We start from the raw sequence: 27,584 nt of genomic DNA on the forward strand, positions 1-27,584 counted from the left end.
ATTCTCCCGAATGCCCAGCGTGCAATGGTTTAGAGGAAACGGCGGAACACGTTTTGTTCGTGTGCCCGCGTTTTCGCACAATGCGTGACCGCATGCTTGCCACATGCGGGGAGGACACAAACCCGGACAACTTGGTCCAGAGGATGTGTAGGGATGAGTTTGGCTGGAACGCCGTTTCAACGGCTATCACCCATATCGTCTGGGAACTACAGAGGAGGTGGCGCGTGGACTCGGAGAGTGGCTAGTCCAGATGCAGTACAAGAGGTGGTCCAGGGGTTCGAAGTCGGCTTCGTAGGTCATACCGGTGCCCTGCGGTCGAGATCGACCCTTACAACGATTAAGTGGCCGCGGAGAGGAAGTCGCGGTAGCGGTGCTGTCGTGGCGTCGGTCTACTGGGTTGGATCCGAGCCCGCGGTTGGAAAGGGGTCCCCGGCAAGGGTTGAGGTAGGTGAGATCCTGCTGTCTGCAACCTTCGGGTGCATCTGATAGGGCCTGAAGGGTAGTGATACCCTTCCTTACGGGCAGGTCAGATCGAGTTGCACGTGGGCATCAGTTCTTGATGTCCGCTCAGCAGTAGGGCGCGGGCGGGGTTGACCCTGCCCGCCTTCTGAGGACAAAGGGAGTGGCGAGGACCACTCGGGAAACTGGCTGAGCGCCAGCATGCTACCGTGATGGACTCTCCAAAGCGAGTCATCGATGTTCGTTGCTGCAGGCTACGCAGCTAACCTTGTGGGTGCGATGTGCACTAGCCCCTCTCTGAAGCAATGCCTTCTTGGTGGTTCCGGAGAGACGTAGGGTTTGGCGACCATAGGAATGGTTTAGTGGGTACGAGGAGAGAGTAGTCCTGGATTTTACTTTTGTTGTAGAAGACGGCCTGTCAGACCTACACTACCCTAACCTTCTGTTAGGGTGTCTGTTGAGCAGATTGTCCCCCTATGGTTTAGAAGGGGGAAAAAAACCTCTATTGAGTATAAACCAAACATTAACTGGCAATAGAGATAAGTGACATTTCAACACACAAACAATAGCGCAAGTTTTTCCTTACACAAACGTGAACGCCGATTGACAGGCTATTCAGATTGCATATGCAAATATTACCCAATCGAATTGGGTAAAACGGGTAAATAATGATAAAACTGTATTTCCTCGCAGTTTCACAACTACATCTACAAAAAAGGCACTCATACATTTGAACGTGATTACCTCTATATAGCGCTAGTTCGCTGCGCCATTTTTCGCTCTTTGTTAATACAAGAGCAACTAGAAGCAAGAAGAAGAAGAAGAAAAAGGCGAGAAAAGGTTTGTACCCAGGGGACCCGCATGCGGCAAGGTAGGCCTACTGCTCATCTTTTGCGAGTGTGTTAGTGTGACTGGCAACGCGACCAGAAGCCTAGTCGAATCCTGCTTGGAATTGGAAATCGGTTTGTTTTGTCGATGGGGGTGGCCCGCGAAATCGCATTGTTTTGTTTGGGAAGGCCCGCTCGATGCATGTTAGGTAGGGTAGTTTGGTCGAATTTGACGTGCCAGCACCTTCCCTGATTCGAAGAGGTTATTCTGTTTGAGGGTTCGAAAAGTCGGTACAAGGTTGATTTTTTGTTTAACCGTGTAAGAAGAGAACTATAGTACAGCTATGAGGTACAGATACAGGTGGCGCAGATAAATATTGTGGACCACTAGTTGCATTTCTTGTTCTACCGCAAATCTTATGAACTCAATTTATGGCGTCACTAATTGAGTTGCATAAGATCAGCGGTAGAACAAAAGAGACAACTCAGGCAAAACATCAGTGTGGCTTCGTGGTCGTGCGGCTAGTGTCACCAAGCATTTAGTCGCATCGTGCTGAGGAGTGCGGGTTCGATTCCTGCCGCAGCTGCCAGGAAAAGTTTTCGGCTGTGCCACTGGGCGTTGCATGCTAGTCCGTTGTCTAGCGTCGTGCTTCCTTAAAAGAGCGAATAGCTCACTGGAAGCATTGAACGTGTCCGTGTCTTTTTTTAAAAAACATGTCTAAAGGTCCAATCTGCAAAAGAGAGGCTCTCTTTGGTTTCCCTCTCTTTCGTTTTATCTCAGCTGTTTATTTGTATTATGATTGTCTCCTTGCATTGAACGATGATCAAAACAATCGTCTTTTGATTTGTACTGCATAAATAGTTGAAAAGTGTACCATTACATTGCAATAGTTTAAAGAGAAAGTGAACAAAGAGAGCCTCTCAAATGCAGATAGGACCTATTGAAATGTTTGGCCTGAACTAGTGGTTCGCAATGTTTATCTGCGCCACCTGTATCTGTACCTCATTGATAATACAGTACAATGAATAAATCAAGAACTGTTTGACATTTCAGGATAATCTAGATACTCTTGGATTAGAAGTGGACCGACTAACGCGTCAAATAGCAAGTAACAAACGTGATAATCGATGATAAAATGCTAAAATTCCTTAATTTGAATGTGGTTGCATTCCAGCCCAAAATAAGATGTGTGAGCATTTATTTTGTTTAGTTATCTTTATAAAGCGTATTCATACATGCGTGAGCTTTTTCTTTATCTAAAACATCCGATAATCCTTGATGAACATATATCTTAAAGTTTACTATCCAAACTAAAGCTAAGACTAAAGTTCGCGCAAAAAAAAAAACTAGATTTTCAGATTCATTTGTCGATTTTTTCGAAACACTTTGTGTTGGTGGAGAGTCCTTAGATTGATGGTTATTTGAAGTGAACTGTAGTTGATTCCTCAATCCCCCAACACGAACGGGATTTTCTGTGGGTAGCTCATCCATAGCACAGTGTCAATGGAGGGGGTTTTGCGTCACTGTACCCCAAATTTAAAGCTGGACGTTTCTTCGAGGTCCAAGAACACGCGTATAACATTTAGTAAAACGAAACCGTACAAAGATTACATTTATTCACGAACTACATATTTACAGGATACAAAGTACAAAAGAATAAAACCGTATATACAATGCTGTTCAACCGAGGTCTGGCTATCAATTAACATGAACTCAAAACTAGATTGTCCTAAGCCTAAAGCAAACCAAAATCACCATTTTGGGGTCCTAATGCTCTCCTGAGAGGATAACGAAGTCACTTCGGTTGGGGAGGGTGAAATATTTCATACCAGTGATGTAGCTTTGAGCGGGCAATGTTACTCCCAAACATACTCACCCACCCTGAAACTGCTCAAGTTTCTGAATAACCTTCTATTATGGATTATCCTAGCCTAGCCTTAATGCGTATTGAAAATTCCAATTTAAAATCCTAGGTTCCTTGTGTCGTTGATGGTTCAAACCCGCGCTTCGAATCTTGGATGTTGTTGGCCGTGGAGCCCACGCTCCGAATATCGAAGCAACCCTGCTACTTCGTTGAAATCTTAAGTAAACCATTGAAGCCGTTGCTCCGGATACCGTTGGAGCCCGTTACTCTGGATGCCAGGCAACCCTGCTACCTTAGCTGGAAATAGTGACCATGGAGCCCACGCTCCTGAGATCGAAGCAACTGTGTGCTTCGACGGTTCCAAACCCGTGTTAGAACCTTGATTGTGCCAGTAGAGCCCAGTGCTCTGGAAACCGTTGGAGCCCGTTGCTCCGGATGCCAAGGTAACCCTGCTACCTTGGTTGAAAATGTTGACCATGGACAGGGTTGCCATTATGCCAGATTTATCTGGCGCTGCCAGATTTTTAGGTGGCAAAAAGACAAAAAGAGAAACCATCGATTTTGCCAGATTTTTTATTTTAAGCCAGATTATCAACGCAACTCCTCCTTGGTCTTTTGAAAAATTATCTTATCGATCTAGCGATTTTGAGACAACACAAAATTCGGCGTCTTTTATCTTAATCTGTTTGCCGAAAACTCGTTAATTTTCTTGCACATTCAAATAATCATCGATAATAATTATTGTCGGTTCTCGTTTTTCAGCTGAATAAGATTTAGAGAATATTTGTAATTATGTTATCTAAGTACAAAATTACATTTGCGTTAAGATACATTTAAAGAAATATGAGTTAAGCAGCTTGTATACTGTTTAGCTGGTTTGGCGGAAATTGTAGTTATACTCGTGAATAATTCTTGTTCGACTTCGTATTATTGACTAAAATGACTGAGTCGACGAAGAGGGGAAACGGCAATGTATTTTTGCTTTGAATATTCAATGCAGAAATAGTCCAGTTAGCTCTGTTCTTTCTCAATAACTGTAAACATTTTGTACCTTGAACACAATACTAAAATTTAAGATAATTTTGAACTACTGATTATGATTTTTATCATATGTGTATACTACATATGAAATTGTTTTGAAGGCATTCCAATCTAATAAAACAAATATTACTTAACACTGCTTCATTATTCAAATCATAAATTCAGTACAAATTTGATCAAAGTTAAAGATTTTCTTAGCAACGTGTAGTGCCAGATTTTGCCAGATTTTTACTTACGGACTTGCCAGATAAGTTTAAAAATGTAGTGGCAACCCTGACCATGGAGCTCATGCTCCTGAGATCGAAGTAACTGTGGTACTTCGACGATCCCAAACCCGTGTTGGAACCTGAGTTGAACCAGTAGAGCCCAGTGCTCTGGAAACCGTTGGAGCCCGCTGCTCTGAGTGCCGTTGGAGCCCGTTGCTCCGGATGCCGAGGTAACCCTGCTACCTTGACTGGCGGCATGTGTATTGTAACCTGGTTGCTCAGGGATTGGGGTGGTAAGGGATCTTCAGGGTCGTAAAGCGTGACTTTGAGTTAATTCGTTCTGTTTCTGTCAGTGTTCTCTTGAGATGGTAACAGGAGTCGTATGAAGGTGCCTATTGAGGAAACTCAGGGATGCTAGAACAGTTGAATAGTAAGAACGATGCCGGATGGGGGGGGGGGGGGGGTTCACAAACACAAAAGGGCTTTCACTGGACCACTAAAACGACGAGGCTTGGTGGCTTCTTCGAGCCCGGGACAACGACACAATCACAAAAGATGGTGGAAAGACTATTCAAGAAAATTCAATTCTAATATTTGGAATACCCTGTGGCTTCTATAACTACTATATACAATGGTTTATTGGTGACGTCACATACTTTACATAGAGAGGTACTTGCGCATTGTGGTGTTTGATGGTAATTGGCCATTGCATCGATGCAGATCGTTCACGAAACACTGGCCTAGGTGTTCGCCGGTAGGTTGCGTGTGTTGGTTGTAGAACGTAGGTGATGTCGGGACCTGGCACTAATAACGAGCGGTATAGGCCACCGCTGACAAAGATGGCGGCGTATAGCTTCATCCGAAGCCGGGAAGTATCGGTTTTGTCCGCCGATAGAGAAGATGGCGGCCCATAGCATTTCACCTAATTTTCATCCGCAGACGATCGGGACAAACTAGGGACGGGTATCACTTTCGCTGTTTCGATCCTGGGCGCATATTACCGGATTTCTCAGCAAGGACGATTCGCTGATAAATAAAAGAAAAAGGCCCGCTTTTTGGGCCTACCCAGCATATTAGACCCCTGTGACGTCACTAGTTTTGTTCTTTAGCACTATTGCTCACAATTTACCTTTTTCTTGTCGTTTTCTTTTATGTGGTGAAGGTTTTGTTTTTTCGTTTGTTTGATTGCATGATAATACAATAGCTAGAATTTAACACATTTAACATTAACCAACATTTTAACGATTTTTCTTGTACACAACTCACAGTAATAATTTTCGATATTTTGATCACTAACAATTTTGTTACTCTAACGAACTACTATTTCGTACAAAACCTATTTGTTTTAAGAAAAGAAACTATGAATAATATTTCCACACAATTAGGAGGTATCACATGCTAACTTCAAATAACGGAAAACTTGACACACGCGCGCACTACGAATCGGTTCAGGATCACAGACGAAAGAGAATCTTCTGCTTGGACCCCCGTCTTTTTATATCAAACGGCCACATATCTCAATCATTAGATATTATTCATTTTTACGACGCACCCTATCTAGCATTACACCTGCGCTCCATCTGTTGGCTGGTGAACAAAAGGCTTTGTAATGTTTTGCCCTCTTATTGCTCAAACTGCTCGACATCTCACAGATCTCATCTGACAGTGACATTAAAGTGGAGCACCCATACACTTACACGTCTACCATGAGTGCCACAGACCCGAAGTTTAATAGGAAATATTTATCAGGGGCGTATTGAGGGGAAATCTAGGAAGGAAAATTGGGAAAATCTATAATTGTGGTGGAGCCACAAAACTACTTTGGAACCAACGGTTACAGTATCGTGGAGCCCTTGCTCAGAATATTGAAGTGAATCTATTACCTCGGCAGTGATGATCGTTACCTTGGAGCCAACGCTCCGGTTATCGAACGATTCCATTACTTCGGCGGCTCCAAATCCGTGATGGAACCTTGGTAAAATCAATAGAGCCCAGTGCTCAGAATTGGTTCGATGATATAGGGATCCCTAATTTCCGAAAACTGATGGATCCAAACGATTCGGAAATTTGTGTTACATTTGCTTTTCCATGACAAATAGTGCCTCGTTGACAATGCCGTGAATCATAGCGCTCAGTTCTCAGAACTATCTGTCTGAGACGACTCTCGTGATAACAGGATACATTCCTAGGATTGGGATGAAGCTCCTTAGCTGTCCTCAAACGTGCGCATCCGAATCGATTCGTGGTACATCTAACGTTGCAAGTGATTCATTCCATTCCGTATAGTAGCGTTGTTTACACGATCGATCCACAAACTAAACGAAAACAATCAAAATTGTCTAGCCTTGTGTATCACTTGAAGTGGATATTCAGGTAGTTTTTCCATCGGAGTTGTGAGTGTGTGCATAGCGATCCAGTATCACACGTGAACCACTCCATCCTTCTCTGTTTACAATCTCTCGAAAAATTGAGCGTATTCTGCTGTATCAACCGTGATCTCTTGTTGGTTTGCATGTGTATAATCTACCTAATACAATGCGTTCCACACTACCGTGCTATTTGTTATTGATCTAAACCAATACAAACGATGGCCATGCTCTCTTATAATCCTCACACTAGATCGTTCCGGTGGTCTGTGTGAAGCCGCCAGGGTTTGTATCACTACCAAGATTGTCGACACGTTTATGGTGATTTCCGTATTGCGTACAACAACGAATCCGTCCGAACGATTATCGATAGAGATGAGAAGTGATGCAGCCGAGTACCTATTCGGCAGGTAGTAGATGTGGGATTCAGTTTTACATGATGCTGCACGATTTCCAGATGGTAGTAGTAATAGTTGCCATTCGTCTTTTTTTATGCAAATACCGACAAAGAAGAGTTGTTGTGTAGTAAACCAAATTTGAGTCTAGCTTCGGCAGACATATACTGCCTTATCACTGACCTGGACAAAGATGTGTTGCGCCGATGCCGAAGCCAGATTTGGAGCTGTTGTTCGTTGCTAATTGGAATGGATCGTTCATTTAAACCTTAGCTCGTCCTGGTAGTGTTTGTTGTATCCAAGATTTGCCCAGATGCCCCTAGTACATATCCGCATTGCATCCCATCGTAGATTATTTGGGGTGAATGGATTACATGTTCCAGTTGATTGCGGCGATCGACCATGCAGTGAGGAAATTTCCGATTATTCTTGTGCAATATCTGTCGTCCTAACTCAGAATGACTGGACATATACTGTTCTTTTCACTCACCTGGAAGGGAGTGTTTTGGTGCTCCCAGTCCTAAATACCAATATGATTTCCGCCGAGCATCCATAATAGTGCAGTGATCGTCGAATTAGATTTTCATGTTAACTAGCCTTCATCGATTTCTGTTTCGGTTATTGGATTTACAAGTGAGGTCGTGGCTATTTCGATGAATCCAATTGTGTACAAGCCCTTATCGCCACAGAAGAAAATGCAGTCGGATTGATTCCATTGTGATCCTATTTAGTTCTAACAGGAGTAGCCATAACACTCGATTGAAGATGAAAGTGCCACCGGTCCGAATTGAAAGTGCCATGCGAATTTCAAGTCCGATATTGTTGGTTTGATGATGCCAGATGATGCCAGTCGATCCGTTGTCCAGACCACAAAATATGTCACACAGATTCGATATGGAATTTCAGAATGATCCGTAGTGTACACTTGGTTGAAACCGATCGTATGGACTTCGCAAAACTCGTTCCGTCGATGTTTGGGTTGGAAGAAGCCAGGTAAGGATATATGTTAGTTCCGAGTAGGGATCCTAGCTTCGGCAGGACATATAGTGAAATAGTTCTACTAACCTGGAGAACCATTTCTGGCGCAAATATCCTGCTGAAGCACCTTCCTTATTCTCCTTCCATTGTGGGTATTCCAAAATGACGCTCTATGATGTGGTACAACCGCCATCGTTGTTGTAGTACGTGTCCTGCCTGACCTTATGTCCAGTCGGTTCCCAATCCGGCTCGAAGGACCAAATGTTGGGGGAGAGTCCTTAGATTGATGGTTATTTGAAGTGAACTGTAGTTGATTCCTCAATCCCCCAACACGAACGGGATTTTCTGTGGGTAGCTCATCCATAGCACAGTGTCAAAGGAGGGGGTTTTGCGTCACTGTACCCCAAATTTAAAGCTGGACGTTTCTTCGAGGTCCAAGAACACGCGTATAACATTTAGTAAAACGAAACCGTACAAAGATTACATTTATTCACGAACTACATATTTACAGGATACAAAGTACAAAAGAATAAAACCGTATATACAATGCTGTTCAACCGAGGTCTGGTTATCAATTAACATGAACTCAAAACTAGATTGTCCTACCTAACTAACATTTATTGTGAATGTAAACGTCAACAAAGCGTCCTTAATACGACTTGATGCTGAGTTACTGTGTTGTACATATGGACGGAAGCTTATATGCAAGCCCTATACCAATGAATCTGGCGAACTTAATCAGCTTGTACATGCTGTGCGATCAGCTTCTATGCCACCTAGTCATAGCTCTTTTCTCGGCTCCTATGTAACCACTAACTGAATAACATCTTGAGAAGGCGCTTTTTCAGCCTTTTCGCAGTTGTTAAATAACAGTTTTGCGGCATCCCCAAATTGAACGATTAAATATAATTAGGTTATGGATACCGTGACGTAATACATGTGGAACTGGAATTATAACTTTTACAATTGAATAATGAAAGTATTTGCCGCTACTTGGAATCGAACTCCCGATCTCCGTATCCACTGGTTCCGATGATGTCCTCGCTGCCACACTGCTATATATAAATAACATAGAAAATAGCCCGTTTTGTTTTACTCCAGACAAGGCTTCATAATTGTGCCACAAGAAACCTTACCCAACTTCATCTTGCTGTAAAAGCTTGTGAAACGTCAAACGCAATAATGTTTACATTGAACAAGCTGTGTGGTTGCGCCAACAGATTCTTCTTCACAGCTTCTAGCTGAAAGAGTGTTCTTTAAACGGCTACGAAGCGCTGTTGTTTTGTGTTTTGGCAACATTACAAAACGTACTGTATAAAAGCAGCTGTTGTAGTGGCTGGGACTCTTACTCGATTTGCACATCTTCCGGCAAATCTTCCGGCATTGAATTAAAGTGCAATAAAAGCAACCCAAACAATTTCACAGCACATACATGGATAGCTGTAAAGAATTTGTGTAGTAGCTATATATCCCGCTTGAAGTTTGTTTTGACAATAATGTTTACATCCGACAGCCGTGTTGGTAAACCAACAGTTTCTTTATTACAGCTTCTAGTCGTAATTAAATCGCATAACTGCCTTTAAAGCGCTGCTGGTTTGGGGATTTGTCAGTATAATGAATTGTACTGTATAGTAGCAGCTGTTTTGTTAGTGGGGATTCCTATTCGATGTGTTCAAGTTTTCACATATTCCGGGAAATCTCCCGGAGTTGGAATAGGGTAGAGTAAAGGCAGCCCCAGTGACAAGCAATGGATTTTCTGAAAACCGAGTTTGGTAGCTGTATGGTGCTTGTTTTGCAGTCGTGTATTAGCTTATGATCAACCCGGGAGCAACTTGACAGCTGCCGAACAACGTCAGCGTACCTAAAAATTTTGGTCCGGGTGGTACTGTCAGATTCAAAGCGGCAAGCGCTTCTTTCGAAAAGGACGAAATCTAATAATAACAAACTGCACAAAACATATTGATACATTAAACAGGAACCTTAATGCGTTGTTTCCGTTTTTCTGCCGTAAGAAAATACAAATAAAGTGCGACATGATGAATTTGTTTATTAGAAGCGAAAACTATATCTATAAAACGGCTAAAATCAAAATAGTCGACTTTCATAAAATAATCAAAAACTCATGTTTTCTTCTGGCGTGGTTATTAAGCACCTGCGAGTAATAAATTACTACTTATATACTAACATTTTACAGCTGCATTTCTATTGGCAAAGCCTAAATAGAAGTAAAAAAAATCATTTGTAGATGTTTTTTTTTTCGAGTTTGATCCTCGGTTTGAACTAGTATGCCAATTAAAAAATAATACGCACGACCGTTTAAACATGTGCTTTTATTAATTTTTTTACTACAAAAAAAAATCAATATGATTTGAATTCAATAAACATAAATTTCTGCTTCTGTTGAATACGTCCTTTTGATACGAAACGCTTGCCTCTTGTTGGCTTCCACTCATCACGAAACAAAAAGATGTTTTCACATGGACAAAAATCGTTGCGTCAGTGAAGGATGGACCCGTTGTTTACGTACAGTAGCGACATCTTCGATTTGCAAGTAGGTACGCGAAACTGAGCTCATCTGTCAAGTTACGGGGGGGTTGCTTATGATTTATAGTTGACTAGCTTTCCTTTTATTCAGCGTTGACTGCTTTTACTCGATGATTACACAACAGAAAGCAAATGACTGAAGCTTATAGCGCTGAAAATGTTAGTTGGGTAAGCCTAAAGCAAACCAAAATCACCATTTTGGGGTCCTAATGCTCTCCTGAGAGGATAACGAAGTCACTTCGGTTGGGGAGGGTGAAATATTTCATACCAGTGATGTAGCTTTGAGCGGGCAATGTTACTCCCAAACACTTTGTTTTGAACACTTTTAATAAATACTTATAATATTACATGTTTTTGTCGAAAGGACAATCTCTCTCTTAAATTTTTCGTAGTTATCCCGGATAAAAAATTACCATTCATTACATAGTAAATATTATTAACATATGACTGGTTTTATTGTTCACAATAAAACACATAGTAGATATATTGTTACTTTTTACAATAGAAATCAAGCCCATATAGTTCGTACAATAAGTTAACATTAGCTTTATTAGTGACTAATTGATTCGATTGTTTTTTAGTTACTATCAGTAAAAATTAATGTAAGTTGTTTTTATATAATTGCAAAAGTGCCTGCAAAGTTCTCATGGACTTTTTATTAAAAAAGAGTTTATTTCTCAATTACACTTAAAAACAATTCGTAACAAATAAATAACAATAAACATTATTGTTGCTTGGATCATGTTTGTATAATCAAATACAAAATCACTTGACATATTTTTTATAGTTTTCGTTTTAAATTTGAGTACAGTAGATGTTTCGGTTATCGAATGTTATTCGCTAAAACGTGCTAAAACTTCAACGACTGACAGACGTCAAGCCGTGTTGGCAGAGGAAGCTCTCAATGAATAACTGAGGAAGTAGTTATAGAAAACTAGCTGAAAAGCAGGTTTTAGCCAAGCGAGGACGTTACGACAAGAAAAAGATGAACAATTCTTCTGGCTCCAGATGATCGTATAATGTGTGTGATTTGCCAGACAAGAGAATGTACCAGAAAAAGTTTATAAAAAGAAAAAAAAATCTTCGATTTTAATATACTTTTAGTTAGGTTCGAATTAACGATTTTCGATTAAAGATTGAAATTTCGATTTTCACTTAAACGGATTTTTTTGCTATGAATTTTCTGAAATACTTTAGTTGATCTTTATCTATAGATTTTTGTAAAAATCAACTTAAGCAGGAAGGAGTTGTTGTGTTCGGTAAAATCGGCGAACCCTCTGAGAGGGTTCTCATGCGATTAGAGAGTTACGCACAATGTAAAAGAAAACGAAATAAAGATTTCAGTTTATGTTTGACCACAATGATTTTTCTAATGTTTTCCAATAAATTAAAGGAATCTAACAAATAGTAAACTACCATTGATAACAATACAAATACAATTTGTTTAATGGGGTCAATTGAACAGATGTTAAAATAAACATGCTATAATATGTGTTGTAAACAGATTTCGCCTTTGAAAAACCAAAGAATTCATATTTCTCGGTAACATTTTTCTTCAGCATTTACAGATACTAATGGCCACATGGATTGTGAACGATTTATGGTATGGGTCATACGACCTGAGGTCTGACTTGTGATATTTGGCAGTTATTTGAAAAGATTGATGATAGATCTTATCAACAGCTGCCAAGCAACACATACCAGACAGACATCAGAGTGTTTGACTCTTATCATAAAATGTGCATATCATTCTGGCGGCCATTAGTGCTCGTAAATGCTGGATATAAATGTCAGTGGGAAATATAAATTCTATGGATTTTCAAAAGCGAAAACTGCTTACAAATAACAACAAATATTATTGTATTTTTATTGTAACAACGATTTATTTGACGCCATTCAATTAATTGTATTTGTATTGTAAGAACAATTAAACAACATTAAGATATATTGTTTTCTTTTGAAAATTGCCCTAAAAATGTCTCATAAAAACACAATACATTCTATTGTTTTTCGCGAAAAAGTGTATGACAATTTTCTCAAAATTTTATGGTTAAGATACATAACGACCACCATTTTTTATTGTAAAAGTGCCATTTACCATTCGCCGAATGGTATAGAACAATAGGAGTGATGGTGAGTGTGCTGTGCAAATTACAATATGTTTAATGGTGAATATTTTTCGAAAAAATGGTGTTGTAACAATAAAATTTATCGTATTTTTATGATATTTTTTATCAGGGATGGCCTTTTCTCTATTGAAACGAATCTTCAATATAACAGTGCCGGGCCGACTCAGGACACAAGAGACTCCGGTAATCCCAGGGTTGGTTAGCTACTGGGTAATCAAGGGCTTTTCGCGATACAAAAACACTACACAGATCTTTCACATTACTTACATAAATTTATTGAAATCCTGATTTGTGGAGTGTTGTTCTGTGTTATAAAGTGTATAATTTGTTAAGTATAACCTATGCTAGATGGTCGTACCGGTACATATCGCTGCAGCTTGATGATAGTGGGTTCGTTGGCCGACACAGCGACTCCTGTACAGCTGTTGTAACCGCTGGTTCCACATTTGTAGCTTATAGGCTCCTCCACAAGCTTCCTCCTTATTTCTTTCACCTGCCAGTAAGCCCCTAAAGCCGTAATCCGGCCCTGATAGACGAACTGACAGCCTTACTGGTGGCGACATCCTTAGCTGTCAAAGGGAGCCTTTCGCTTATTTGAATAGCACTCGTTTCGGGTGCTCACACTCACACTCGGTGACAGCGGTTTGAGTAACTAGTTGATCTAATGTCGTTTTCGTTTTTGTGACGATGCTACACTGCTTCGTGCTACACTTTTCACTGCAAAAACGAACATTTTCGGTGCAGTTGCGTTGGTGTGCGTTAATAAAAACCAAAATATTTACATCTTTGCAAACGTTGATTGGTGGACACGGTGTACACCCGCTACACTCTCGAATTTTTGAGTGCTGCATTATCTTGAGCGGTGCAGAAAAAGTGCTACACCGGTGCAGCACGAAAATCAAAAACGAACACTTTCGGTGCAAAAGTGCTACACCGGTGCAGCACCACCGCAAAAACGAAAACGACATAACAGTATGGGTAGCCAACTTTTTAAAGGGATAGAGTGCCAGTTGTCAAACTTCGGGATTACTGAAATCCTCTACCTATGCTGGGTAAAGTGGTTAGAAGACAAGGAGAAAGTCTCTGTCCATCAGCAACCACCGCCGATATAATAAGTGCGCGTCACTAGAAACGATATTTAAATAAACCTAGTGTTTTGTACATTGCTAGTTTAAAGTAAAAGTGCAATTGATTATAAAAAAAGGTAATTTTTAAAAGAACTGTGCAAAGAAGTATGGTGTACTTGTGTGGTAATTGGGGGGTGGGAATAACCAGGAGGAGACATGTTCAATAATGCGTCATAGGTCTGAAAACGGGTCTTTCCTTCTTTTTCTATCACCGGAGCAACCGTCCGGAAAGATATTGTCTTCTAGACATCAACGTCGGACTTCAAAAAAACCGGTTGTTGCGGCGTGTTGCAGTGGACTGTAAAACTGCTTTTCTTCTCCAGGCTGCCTTGATTGCAGCGCGCCCGCCGGTCTCACCGATTCCCCAAGTGGATTCGGTGTATGGAAACTGCCATGCAGCGACCGACGGACCAGCGGCGAACTCCATAGGGTGGGAAAACTATCTCCAAATAACTCTAGCCCTGAAAAGGACTCAACCGGACACGCAGGCGACTGGCGGACCAAGGGAATTTCCGGCTCAGAGACAAACGACACACACACACTGTTTTTACTCTAATTCATTTTAATGTTTGACTATTTACACTTTATACATAACTTTTCTTCCGGCCATCGTCGGCCCACACATTTCTTCTGCTGGGTTCGGCTCGCCAGCTTGACTTCTCTGCTGTTGCTTCTGTTCACTACGAGATGCGTAATAATACTGATGCTCGCGCCACCAAGTAGCGCTTCTTTGGCTCTCGTCCTCGACGGCCGTCGTCGACGACAACGATGGTTTTTTCCTCCTTCTCAGCGTGGCGATTGGCTACTTTTTGGGGGGTTTCCTTCATGCGAAGATTGCGTGCTTCTACCTCGGTTTGCTTGCTCTTTCTTCACGTGAACGATACGTGCTCCTTCTTCAGTTCGCAGCGTTGCGGACTGAACACCGGTAATTGAAACCTGGCAAGAACGCCGCCATTTTGAGACGCACGCTATGTCCAAAGGGAAGTATTATGAAAAGTGAATGTACTTCAAAATTTATTCGCTAGAACCATATTTTTGGACCTCTAGATTCAGAAAATGTGTGGGTTAAAATAATCCATCTTGGGTTTTTTTCCATACATTTTTATATGGGACGAAATTGGCCTTAAAATGACTTTTTTGATATTTGTATGGGAAAATAGGAAAAAAATCAAAAATATCAAAAAACCCAAGATGAAATATTTTAAACCGCACAGATTCTGAAACTAGAGGTCCAAAACTATGATCCTGAGGTACATTCGATTTTCATAATACTTCCCTTTGGACATAGCGTGAGACGCCTAGGAGGACAAAAGGACGACAAAGGCCGTACCACGCGTACCTTCCGGCGCCATTTTGGAGATAGCCTACGCTCACCTTCTGGTAGTGAAGAAGGAAACACGCCGTGCATGCAAACCGGCAAACCTCCTTGTCCCTCCATCACGCCCGTCCCCTCTAACGGAGAGCATCGATCCGGCAACCGCCAGGTCCCTCCATCACGCCCGACCCCTCTATTGGAGATCACCGATCCGGCAACCGCCAGGTTCCTCCATCACGCCCGGCCCCTCTATTGGAGAGCATCGATCCGGCAACCGCCAGGTCCCTCCATCACGCCCGGCCCCTCTATTGGAGATCACCGATCCGGCAACCGCCAGGTTCCTCCATCACGCCCGGCCCCTCTATTGGAGAGCACCGATCCGGCAACCGCCAGGTTCCTCCATCACGCCCGGCCCCTCTATTGGAGATCACCGATCCGGCAACCGCCAGGTCCCTCCATCACGCCCGGTCCCTCTATGGACTACCCGCTTGGCGCATACCCACAGTTGATCAGCAGGAGTAAATCAATTTAATTTTGTATGGCGAAATGCATCTAAGCTTGAATTACTTGAAATAGAAAGCTATTACTGAAAAAATATTTGGTAGGCTTAATAGTGGTCACCATTGTGCACAACCACTACCAAATATTTGTTCGAATAATGTGTTCCACTTCGAGAAATACGCCTTTAGATGCTATTCGCCATACAATATTTTTGCGATTTACTTTTAGCGATTTTTCGCGCAAAGAAGCTAGCGCCACATTGATCGATGCGGAGAGTAGGAAAACAGCCGATGTAGTTAATTCATTGTTGTTAGTATTCGCGGCATTGTTAATCATAGTAAACGACCCCATGCTCTATGAAATTTCCCTCCTACATTTTCCCCCACTGAGCAGCCGAGAGGCTACAAATTGGCGCCCAGCAAAATTAAATTCAAACTAACATTCGTCCTGAATTCCATCTCACTCCTGCCCTCTAGCGGAGAGGAGAAAACATTGCATGTTTAAGTGTTACGTTCTTCAAACGAAAACAAGGTATTCACCAAAATGGATTTAGAGCTCGAGTTACAGTACAAACGTTTAATGGTACATCACTTAGAAAAGCATGAAAGTATGAATTGGCGATTCGAGCGGTTCAATTTAACCCAGTAGAGTCTCGATCTGCAATCCAGAGACGTCTTTGAGACAGATTGAAGAAAAAGATAAGGATGAACTAGATTTGGATTTTTCAAGGTGCAATGTATCGGTAGATAACGAAATCAAGAGAATAGATTCAAATGTTGAGCAAATTAGAGCTTTCTTGGAAAATGAGGAACTTTTCGGAGGGTTCAAGGACAGCCTAAAGTCGCGGTTGATCCATTATTTTGCGCGGGTTCGTCGAGCTCAGGAGCATGCCGAGACCAACGAAGATCTCAATGAATTCGATAAGCTCCTTAGTGCAATTCGAGGGCTGATCAATACACACTTTTCTATATTTTCTCCCTTACAGTCGGTAAGAAATGAGATGATGGAGGAGATTGTACGGTCAGTCTCGAATTTAAAACTGGGAGCAATCCCGAAGACCAATCAGACTAAACGTAGAGCTGAGAGGGAAGAACTCAAGGGAAACGGAAAGAAACACTAGTAATCCAGGGACATCTGACGGGGATGAACAAGAATTGGGTGCTGTTGGTCCTGCCACTTCGTCAAACCCGGTCTAGTCGCCGCGTACTGAAATCATTCCGTCAACCATCCAAACCTGATTTAGGAACCCTCGCCGCGTGGTATCCGTTCGGCTTCCCGCCATATCCGTCAGGATGGCCGCGTTTGAACACCAGTTTGGACGCAAACCAATCAGAAAAAGTTTTGCGAAAATTCTCTCTCCGTGAAAAGTCAAAGTCTAAACCGATTCAACAGGTGGAGACATCGGAGTCGGTTACAGATTCCGAAACCGGTAGTTCGTCATCTTCATCAAATCGTCCGGTCGTCAGATCACGGAGAGATTGTCGTCGTCACGAGTATCATGGCCAATCTCTGAATGGAACATCAAATATGATGGGAGAGATAACGGCCAAAACCAGGCCCCTGACACGGCCTATATCAATGCATTGGAATCATGGTAGACAGGATGTCTTGGGCGCTAATAAATATTGCGGTAAAATAGAAAAAATCCAACGGGGTTGCGGTGGTTTCGACCGCCGCAGTCGTTCCGCAAACGTCAAAAGTGCTCGGTTCACGCTAAAAAGCTCTCACTCACTTGGTTGCCATAAAATTCAAAAATAATGAAAATTGTTTCATTTATGGTTTATGTAATCGCAATTGCTGCCACAACATGTAACTTATTTCTAAACTATATTAGGTGTAGTTTTAGCACTTTAGTATGCAGCTGTACGCCTTTAAACATAATTTAGATTTTCAACTATTTATGTTTGTTTCAAGATTGTGTGCATACTTTTTGAAGTGTGCAGCAGTTTGACGTTTGCGGAACAGGTCTTCTTTGTCTTATTCACTCCGCCAGGTTGGAAGATTTCTCTGGATAAGCAATAGCGCCCACTGTCAAATGCGAAAACATCAACAATTTTTTGTTTAACGTTTATTTTGGTTTGTTGATCAGTTTTTGGAATCATTTTTTCCACCTGTTATGATCACAAAACACTTCAAACTCGCTTTAATATTAATGTACGGTAAGAGAAGCATGCGATTAGTTGAATAAAGCAACCCAACCAACACGCATTTGTGAATGTGATTTCGTGTGTGGCTCACAACATCAAACAAAAGCTGCGTTTGTTGATTACACGCTCGTTTCAATTTGCATGAATATGAGTATAAGGCAGTTAGATGTTGGCTACGATATATTTCATTGATGCCAGGGGCCTGGCCAAAACTTAATGAAATTTGTTAAGGAAGTCGAATTTTACGCGAAGTCCGAACAAGTGTCGAAAAAAGAGCTTTTGCGGTCCGCGATTTATCTTTTCAAAACCTAAATTAATTAAACCTGTTAATTAATCATTTGCACATTATGGTGGTAACATGTTTACTTGCGTTGCCTATAAATTAGAAATAACCAGGCCCCTGACACGGCCTATATCAATGCATTAGAATCATGGTAGACAGGATGTCCTGGGCGCTAGTAAATAGCGCCCACTGTCAAATGCGAAAACATCAACAATTTTTTGTTTAACGTTTATTTTGGTTAGTTGATCAGTTTTTGGAATCATTTTTTCCACCTCTTATGATCACGAAACACTTCAAACTCGCTTTAATATTAATGTACGGTAAGAGGAGCATGCGATTAGTTGAATAAAGCAACCCAACAAACTCGCATTGTGAATGTGATTTCGTGCGTGGCTCACAACATCAAACAAAAGCTGCGTTTGTTGATTACACGCTCGTTTCAATTTGCACGAATATGAGTATAAATCAGTTAGATGTTGGGTACGATAAATTTCATTCATGCCAGGGGCCTGGAAATAACCCCTTCTGACTACCCGGATAAAAACTAACCATAGGGTGTATGGTGAAAACCATTCCTGCACCATACAGTGTACCAGCTACAATAAAGTGTATTGTAATGAAATGGTTCGCTATACTATACATTTACATTGGATTTTAATGTAACAATATATTATACTGTTTTTCTCACTTTTCCGAAACATTATTTTTCCGTGAATTTTTAATTATTTCTGGTGTTCGATTTGAATAGATCGTATGTTTGCTGTGATTCCTATGCAGATTCGACCTATTCAAATCGAACACCAGATTTATTCAGTTTAAGATTTTTTCCGTGCTTTGTTTTGTTGATGCTTGTGACTTTTTTGATGCAAAGGAAAGGAAAGAAAAAAAAGTGAATAAGTTGAAACATCAATTTAACCTTTTGGAATCGATTTTTTTCGCCGCTGTTGACGCAACCTCGCTGGTGTCGAACACGTTTGTTATGCTCGGTTTCATCGCCGGGGTCATATATGACCCCTCCGGCTCCAAAGGGTTAATGCCAATAACATGTTTAAATCAGTGGTAAACCAGATGTCCTAAGAACTGCAGGTCCAAGCAGGGGTCCAAGAGATATGGCGGGCTCGAGGGCGGGCTAGGTGTGTAGAGTGCGATGAGAGAAATACGAATGCAATGTAGGCCAACCCGGAAAGATGCAGGTCAGATTACCGTAAATCAGTAGATGAGTTCAACACTTCAACAGTATTCTTTCTGTATTTGCATTTAGTTGACAAACTTTATCTTTGACGTAGAGCCATCTCTAACATATGACTGGACTGAACACTGAAATGACTTTTAATATAGGTTCGTCTGCGGGTTCGCTTTTTAACCTAACTTATATTTGAATCGAACTTGGTGCCTCAATATTGCAATAACGGTTAAGCACGCTGTAATAATACTTATGTACCTCGTCACCCACTTCATGCAACTACATTAGTGGTCTAATAACACTTAGCGCGCTCGGCATAGTTCCATCATGCCGCTCAAAGTGTTGCCACAAATAATCCTTAGTTTGCGAAACCCGGTTATCTGGCTGGTGGGGAATGGGAGCCTAAGTTTCAACTGTTAATGCAATCAGAGACTACTCAGACTTAGACGTGGGCGATCCTATATATGAAGGGTTATCCAAAACGCTCTGGGAATTCCCAAAGCGCATTCTAATAAATCTAATTAGCCTAAGATGCCATTAACAGGAGGAAAATGGCAAGATAATATAACAATATATGGTTTATGTAATGTAAAACAATTCAACATAACAAAAGAGAACCATTCCAAAACCATTTGATTAAATGTATAACCAGTAGTGAAATTACAATTAAAAACAATTTATTTACGGTACATTTTATTGTTTGAAACCATTCATGTACCATACAATGTACGGTATATTTAAACCCACGTATCATTATTTTGAACAATTCATTAACAATAAAATGTATGGTTTTGCAAAAAAATATATATGGAAAAAAATATTTTTTTATATTGTTACGATACTTAACAACCTGTATAATATATTGTAAAAATCTTATTTACAATTCACGGTATGTGTTGGGCGGTGGGGTTTGGTTGATTTTGTGAAGAATTTATTGAGTAATTACAAAATTCCTGAAGGAAAAAAGTTACATTACAAAGTGTTCGCATGTGGATTAATTTGTTCTTACTGTAGTCTAGCTACCACTCAACAGAAGTTCTTCAACACCAGGTGGTGGTCCACTATTTGCGGTTGTTACTGTAAGATCTGTTAATGGGTGCGGTAAAACTAAATACAATGGGACTGAGTATGAAAACAGGACCTCTTACCCTAAACTGCTTAAATGGAGATTCAAATGGAACTTAATTGGCTACTATTGCTGACAAATCTCGCAGAATTCTAGCTGTAGGATCATAACATATCAATTATTTAATGGAAAGCAATTCATTGATGGTCATACCGTTAATTAACTTTAAATTGATAGGATTAGGATTTAATTCAGTCGATATATGCCTTTCAATTGACGTGTCCGAATTCATTTGCTTTCCAAGCGACACTTTTATCAACCAGGCTGTAACGATTGGCATATGATTAGCACAGTGTTTCACATTATGTATGATTGTTTTCAACACCTGGGATAATATCAACAATTCTAGATAGGCGCAAACAATTCTAACTGTAGCAATCCAAACTCATAAAGATATTCCACTTAATTTCATAGGTGTTTATCACAAGCACAGTCATCACCGAGCGAACGTAATTTCATGTCTATTGACAAAGATGCATTGTGGTGTGTACTTCTCAACTTCGAACGATCCTCTCCGTAGGTGCTGGGTGTGACAAATCAGCTATAGCTGGAGTGGGGCATATGGTGTTCGACGGGCGTTGATGTAGCGTACCCAACACCCCCCCGAATGCGGTCGTTCAGGGCTGCATTGGTTCTAACGCCTACGTCGAGCACGGCGAGCTTCACTGCGGGCCGCTCATAAATACCTTGGGAAGTCTGCACGGTGGCACTCCTCACTTGGTTATCTGGTCCTTGTTTGACGCCAATAACGCGGCCTTTCGGCCAGGTATTCCGTGGAAGTTTTGGGTCTACGATGACAACCAGATCGTTGACTCTAATCGGTTCCACATCTGTGAACCATTTCGTGCGTCGGGTAATATACGGCAAGTAATCTCGTAGCCATTGCCTCCAAAACTGGTTGGCCAGGCTCTGCGAAACTTTCCAAGAATTTTTCAACAATTCCGAACTGTCACTGAAAGGTACCCACGATCGCAATCCATTGCTAGAACCCAGAAAGAAATGGTTTGGGGTTAATACTGGCGACTGGTCGTCGTCCAACGGTAGATTGGTCATCGGGCGCGAATTGGCCACATTCTTGACCTCCGTCAACATGTTTTCCAGGACTTCATGAGACATCGTCCTGCTCGGTTTTAATTTAGCAAGGTTCTGCTTCACGATACGCACGAGGCGCTCCCATGCGCCGCCCATATGCGGCGAAGCCGGTGGGATGAATTTCCAGGACGTATGAGAAGTTGTAAACTCGGTTTCGAACCTCGCTCGGTCCAGGTTCTCCATAGCTTCCTCTAATTCTTTGCTGGCGCCTTGAAAATTTGTCCCGTGATCGCTGTAAATAACCGCCGGAACACCTCTCCTGGTCATGACGTTCCTGAGGGCCATTATACACGCAGAAAAATGGCGCTTGTTTAAAACAATAAAACGCATGGTTGATTTTCAAACTGAGAATTTACTTATTCCAAAGTTATATTTAATTGTTTTCATCCAGAGTTTATTGATGAAAACAACCGATTACCATCATTTCATATAATGTCAAAAATTTCATTTGTTTCAACAAAATAAAAACCATAAACATGGTCCGAAAGCACTCACACATCTATAAAATGCTTACCCCAACATCGCCACAACGAAGAAGGTGCAGCAAATCCATCACGCCAACTTCCAAGTGCAGCTTTGGCCGTGATGGATAACGCGCAGGTACTCACGACAGCATCCACAAAAAGTTGATCGGTTTCGCCTTTTTTGTCTTTTTCTAGTCGTTCTCCTCGCCATCCGCTTACCGACGATCTAAAAATAGATTTCCGAGCTGCCGCAGTTGCTGCCGTCACCAAAACAATCACATTCCGGGTTTGTTAGTGGCAAAAGTGAAGTCGTTTGAATCAATCAATTATTTCATGTTTAAAAAACCATATCTCTGTTTATTTTAACAAACTGTCAAAAATTTCGGCAAATGAAAATATTTGTAGTATCAAACAAATGGAACAGTTCAGTTTAAACTAGAAATCAGTTTGTCGCTATAGTAAACTGAAAAATCGGTTGATTTGAACTAGAATTGAATTGTGTTTACAATTTATTTTTCTGCGTGTACATGAATCGGTGGTCATAGAGTGAACTATTTGCAAGTGAACGGCTCGAGTGGTGAGGCAGGTAGCTAGAAGTACCCACCGCTTTTCTAAACGACGTCCCAGAATGATCACATAGGGGCCGAAGTAGTCCACTCCCATGTACGTGAAAGGACGAGCGTAAGCAGCTAATCGAGGTAAGGGTAAATCCCCCATGGCCGGCGGTTCTGGCCGCGCAGAGTCGTTCTTGCACTGCTGGCAGTCTCGCCGGACCTTGTTATATGTAGCCTTCAGTTGGGGAATACTAAACTTTTGTCGCAGTTCGTTGATGGTGACATTATGGTTTTGGTGATGGTATTTCCTGTGATAATGGGACACAACTAGACTAGTGACGTGATGAGCCTTCGGAAGGATAATGGGGTTGACAGTCTCCTGATTGATGAACCGACACTCTCCGGTTCTACCACGTACGCGTAGCAGATCATCTTTATCGAGGAACGGACAAAGGTTGTGTATTGAGCTGCTCTTTGGAATGACAAGCTTGGAGTTTTCTGACATTCTCCTGTCTAACAAAACTGCTACTTCATCGGCGAAGACACTCCGTTGAGCAAGTCGATAGAAATAGTTTTCAGCTTCAGCCAGCTCCGATGACGTCAAAGGCCCAAAGCTCCTCTCCTGTTCGGAAATCCTTGTATTTTTGACAAAACGGAACACGTAAGCCATACGGCGTAGCAGTTCGGTCCATTTGAGAATCTATGAGGATCAATGATGGCTTCAGATGACACAAGATGCACAAGCAGATGAGGACGTAATTCTTCTACAGTTGTTCCAGAAGTTTGATGCTTGACGGGCCATTCTGCTTCCGGTTTGCTTAAAAAATCCGGCCCGTTCAGCCACCGGCTGGATCCACTCATGTCTGGAACTCGTTTCCATTTGGTTCCTTCATCTGCGACGTTTTGTTTCGTTTGTATCCATTGCCACTCTCTAACATCAGATGTTTCCAATATTTCGCTTACACGAAACGCGACGAATTGGCTGTATCGCCGATGGTCAGATTGAATCCAACTGATAACGTCCGTTGAATCGGTCCAAAAGAAACGCCGGTTTACCTTGATAGTGAGAGATTGCTGTATGGTGTTCGCTAATCTTACTCCGATGACGCTGGCCTGAAGCTCTGAGCGTGGGATCGATAGGAACTTGATCGGTGCAACACGAGTTTTCGATCCCACTAACGCTGTTTCGATTGTTTGTCTCTCCTGAAATCGAAGATAAGCCACTGCTGCAAATCCCGTCTCGCTAGCGTCAACAAAAACGTGCAACTGTACTTCGTTTGAGCTTTCGATCGATGTAGTGGTCCTGAAGCATCGCGGTATTTCTACCTTCGCCACCTCTGGAAGAACGTTGAGCCACTCCATCCACATTCCGAACTGCTTTTCTTCGATTAACTCATCCCACCCGACCGAAGTACGCCAGATTTCTTGCAGTACTCCTTTCAGGTACATCAAAAAATGACCGATAAGCCCCAAGGGGTCAAAGATCATCATCAGGGTTCGTAGAACTTCGCGTTTCGTGGGCCTTCGTTGTCCAGACATCAGTTCCGGGTCATACCGTGGTGAAATCTTGAAGAAGAAACAATCGGTGGCCGTATTCCACCACATGCCCAATACTTTTTCGGTTATCACACCATCTTCCAGGTTAAGGCTTTTCTCCTTCGTTAGTGGCTCTTCTAGCGCTTGCAAAACTTGCGGACAATTCGAGATCCAGTTTCTCATCTCGAAGCCGGCTTCAGCATGGATCTTCTTGACGTTTCTTGCCACGTCAATCGCTTCTTGTTCAGTTTCAGTACTCATAAGCATATCGTCAACGTAATGTTGGTCAACGATAGCATGGACAGCCGCAGGATGCTCCTTGGCGAACCGCTGAGCGTTAGTGTTTTTCACATATTGCGCAATGGTTGGGGCACATGACACTCCAAATGGCAACACCAACATCGTGTACACACTAGGGTTTTCATCGTCTTCGCTGTCTTTCCAGAAAAAGCACAATCGAACATCCTGTTTCAATAGAATCTGCAGATACATCTCCCGAATGTCCCCGCAAACAGCAATTCGGAATTGTCGAAACTGTACGAGAACGGTGAGGAGGGACGTCAAGAGGTCCGGACCCTTGAGTAACAGCGAGTTGAGAGAAACGCCGTACGCAGCGGCAGCTGCATCCCACACCAGTCTTACCTTCCCCGGTTTATTGGGATTCGTTACCGGAAAAACAGGCAAATACCACTCCAAAGCCTTCCGTGTATTCAGTTCTGCGTCCGTTAACTTGCGCACGTATCCCTTATTCACATAATCAGTCATTTTCAATTGAATTGTTTCCGAAAACGTTTTATCGCGTTTCATTCGTCGATCCAAACACTGCCATCTTCTGAAAGCCATCCCTGAGCTGTTTGGAAAGCGAACATCATCGTACTTCCAGAGCAACCCCGATTCATACCGGTCTTCCTTCCGGTTAGTTTGCTTTTCCAGAATTGCCATTGCTCGCTCGTCCTCCGCAGACCGTAGGATCTTACTGGGCTTCGCGATCCCGAGGCTGTCCAAAGCGAAGTATTCCTTCATGGCAGTGTGAAGATCATCGTCCGAGACTCTGTTGCATTCGCATACCTCAATAGCATGCACGTTCACGTAGCTAATGTCTTGCTGTGTTCGCGAACAACTTCCATATACGATCCATCCTAACCGAGTCTTAACCGCTATTGGTTCACAGGACTTTCCTTCCCGTCCTTGCATTACATGTCCCAGTGTAGCATTGTCCAGGCCAATCAGGATGCGGGGACACACATTCGTGTATGATTCGATCGGTAATCCTTTCAAGTGCTTGAAACGTTGCAGCAATTCGGTGAGCACTAAGGTCTGAGGTCGAAGTTGCAGATTTTGTATCGTGTGGACTTTGGTCATCCTGTATGGCTGATCCGATTTTCCGGTCGACGATATTCCCACATCAACTATTTGCGATTCAGCTTCCACTCTCTTGGTTCCTCCCGTCCACTTCAAGCACAACGATGTTCGAGGTCCTTTTACTCTAAGTTCCTCTGCTAAACTGTCCTCCAGTAGCGTTAGTTCCGAGCCATCGTCAATGAACGCGTATGTCTGAATAACTTTCGATGGCCCATGCAGCTGCACCGGAACAATACGGAATAAAACTTCACTGGTTTGAACCTGATGAACGTTGCAGCTTCCGATGGTACTCGGCGATGCTCGGTCTGATTGCACCTTTTCTGTATCCTGCAATTTATTATGCAGTAGCGGATGATGCAAAAACGTACAGCCGTTGACTTCGCAAGGTTTTTGTTGCCTACAGGATCCATTGTGCCTTCGTAAGCATTTACGGCACAGTTTTGCGTCGCGAACAACGGCCCACTTCGCATCCAGGCTCAACTCCCCAAAACGTTTGCATTTGACGATTGATGGACATCTACCTTTACACACGAAGCAATCATGTACAGCTACTGAAGATGATCCTTGTATCGTGGGCTCGCTTCGCGTTTCCCCTGAGTGTTCAGTTTCCGCGTGAATATTCACAAATCCATCTTTCGTCCCACGGCCTCTGCTTCCGCCAACCGAAGTCTGCATTACTGCGCTAGCATCCTCAGCAATCGAATACAGCCATCCGCTGAAATCCAATAGATTGGGCGATGGGATATTTCTGGAATGCTTCGCCCAATCCAACTTCAGTCCAGGAGGTAGACGATCCACCAGTTCAAATTTCAAAGAAGCGTTATACACAAAATCCTCGATTCCGCATGCTTCGATTGTGGCCACCAAATTTTCGACTGTTAGTGCGAAGTTTACCACTGTATCGAGCCGCTCTACTTGCGGTGACGGCAATGACCGGACTTTCCGGATTGCTGATTGCACGATGGCTTCCGGTCTCCCGTACAACATCTTCAAGGTGGAAATTACGCTGTTAACGTTAGAAGGATGTAGCAGTCGGCATCGCACTGCTTCAAGAGCTTTTCCCCTCAGGCATTTTCGGAGTCTAAGCATATTCTCCTCATTAGAAAAACCGCACATCTGCGTAGAGGAGTTATACATGGAGAAAAATAACGGCCAATCCTCTGGATTTCCATAGAACTCCGGTAATTCTTTGGATACGGCTTGGCGAGCTGCCAACTGACTTCGGTTGAGTATGCAAACGTTGTCTTCCACGTCTCGAAGATTGGATTCCTGGTGTCTAGAGAAATGAGGTGCTGGATCCAATCGAGGCACTTGATAGCCCCCAGTGGTTGGCTGAAACTGTTCTATTGGGGCCGATGGGTGTCCTCGTCGCGTGTATTGAAGTACCGGAACTGGACCTGCATGCTGATGTGTAGACTGATTATCAAGGGGCTGACGAAACTGGACTGCTGTACCAGGTTGACGGTTCCGGTGAAGGAATTCTACGTTCGATGATGGATGACGGAACGTAGTTTGCGGTACTTGCGCTGAAGGTTGGTAAAACATACTTTGCGATACGGGAATCGATTCTCGGAGTAAATTGTTGTTTCTTGTCCGCTCCACTCCGAGACTCTGCTGACGAGGCGTCGATCGCTGATTGGGATTGAATGGTAGCGTTGTAAGGAGAGGCTTTCAGCCCTTACCCGCTGTTACCCGGCAGGGCGGCCTAAAGCAGGGTACCTCCACATAAAATTCAGATTTCGGATGAAATTAAATAATAAAATATAAATAAATAAAATTTGCAATATTCTTTTAATTAATCTACCTGACCTTCGTTTACCCCGTTCTCCCCAAGGCACTGGTCGCTGGTCACACGTTGGGGCCCTTGCTGCAGTGGTGGTGGTGGTCGTCGCTGGCTTCGCTCCCGCACGGTCTATGCGGAGCTTCTTCCTCTTCTTCTTTCTTCTTCCACTTTTCTTCTTTGGGCTCACTTTAGGACTACCGAAGTAGTCGTCTTTGACGATTAGCTAGGGGGAGGAGATTGACTCCTTTATCGGACCCCCCCTAGCGACGGTGGTGATAAATCACCGGACAAGCTACTCGCC

General features: G+C 42.5%; 2 protein-coding genes across 4 annotated transcripts in view; both read right to left on the bottom strand.

Moving 5' to 3' along the window:
- LOC134285361 (uncharacterized) overlaps positions 1-27,162 on the bottom strand; it is a 130,684-nt gene extending 103,522 nt beyond the window's left edge. The window contains exons 1-3 of one of the 3 annotated variants that reach the window (XM_062845956.1): positions 20,818-27,162; positions 20,646-20,756; positions 18,717-20,588 (exon numbers count right to left, since the gene is read on the bottom strand). In XM_062845956.1, the coding sequence (XP_062701940.1) occupies positions 23,203-27,045 (3,843 nt within the window). In that variant the 5' untranslated portion in view covers positions 27,046-27,162 and the 3' untranslated portion in view covers positions 18,717-20,588; positions 20,646-20,756; positions 20,818-23,202. Of the gene's footprint in view, positions 1-18,716 lie in introns of all 3 variants that reach the window. The other 2 variants (XM_062845955.1, XM_062845954.1) reach the window with 2 other exon arrangements.
- LOC134290267 (uncharacterized) lies at positions 21,030-23,107 on the bottom strand. The gene is made up of 2 exons (XM_062857367.1): positions 22,653-23,107; positions 21,030-21,858 (listed from the first exon to the last, which is right to left on the bottom strand). The coding sequence occupies exons 1-2, from the start codon at positions 23,105-23,107 to the stop codon at positions 21,030-21,032; spliced, it is 1,284 nt and encodes a 427-aa protein (XP_062713351.1).
- Positions 27,163-27,584: the final 422 nt, after the last annotated feature.

This window comes from Aedes albopictus, chromosome 1 (genome assembly GCF_035046485.1).
Source record: "Aedes albopictus strain Foshan chromosome 1, AalbF5, whole genome shotgun sequence".
Lineage (NCBI taxonomy): Eukaryota > Metazoa > Arthropoda > Insecta > Diptera > Culicidae > Aedes > Aedes albopictus.

Bases quoted from the DNA above. Each gene is read 5' to 3' on its own strand.
- LOC134290267 (XM_062857367.1), bottom strand. From the start codon at position 23,107: ATGTCAGAAAACTCCAAGCTTGTCATTCCAAAGAGCAGCTCAATACAC. The intron at 21,859-22,652 runs GTGGGTACTTCT...AATGGCCCTCAG, and splicing joins GGACGTCGTTTAGAAAAGCG to GAACGTCATGACCAGGAGAG.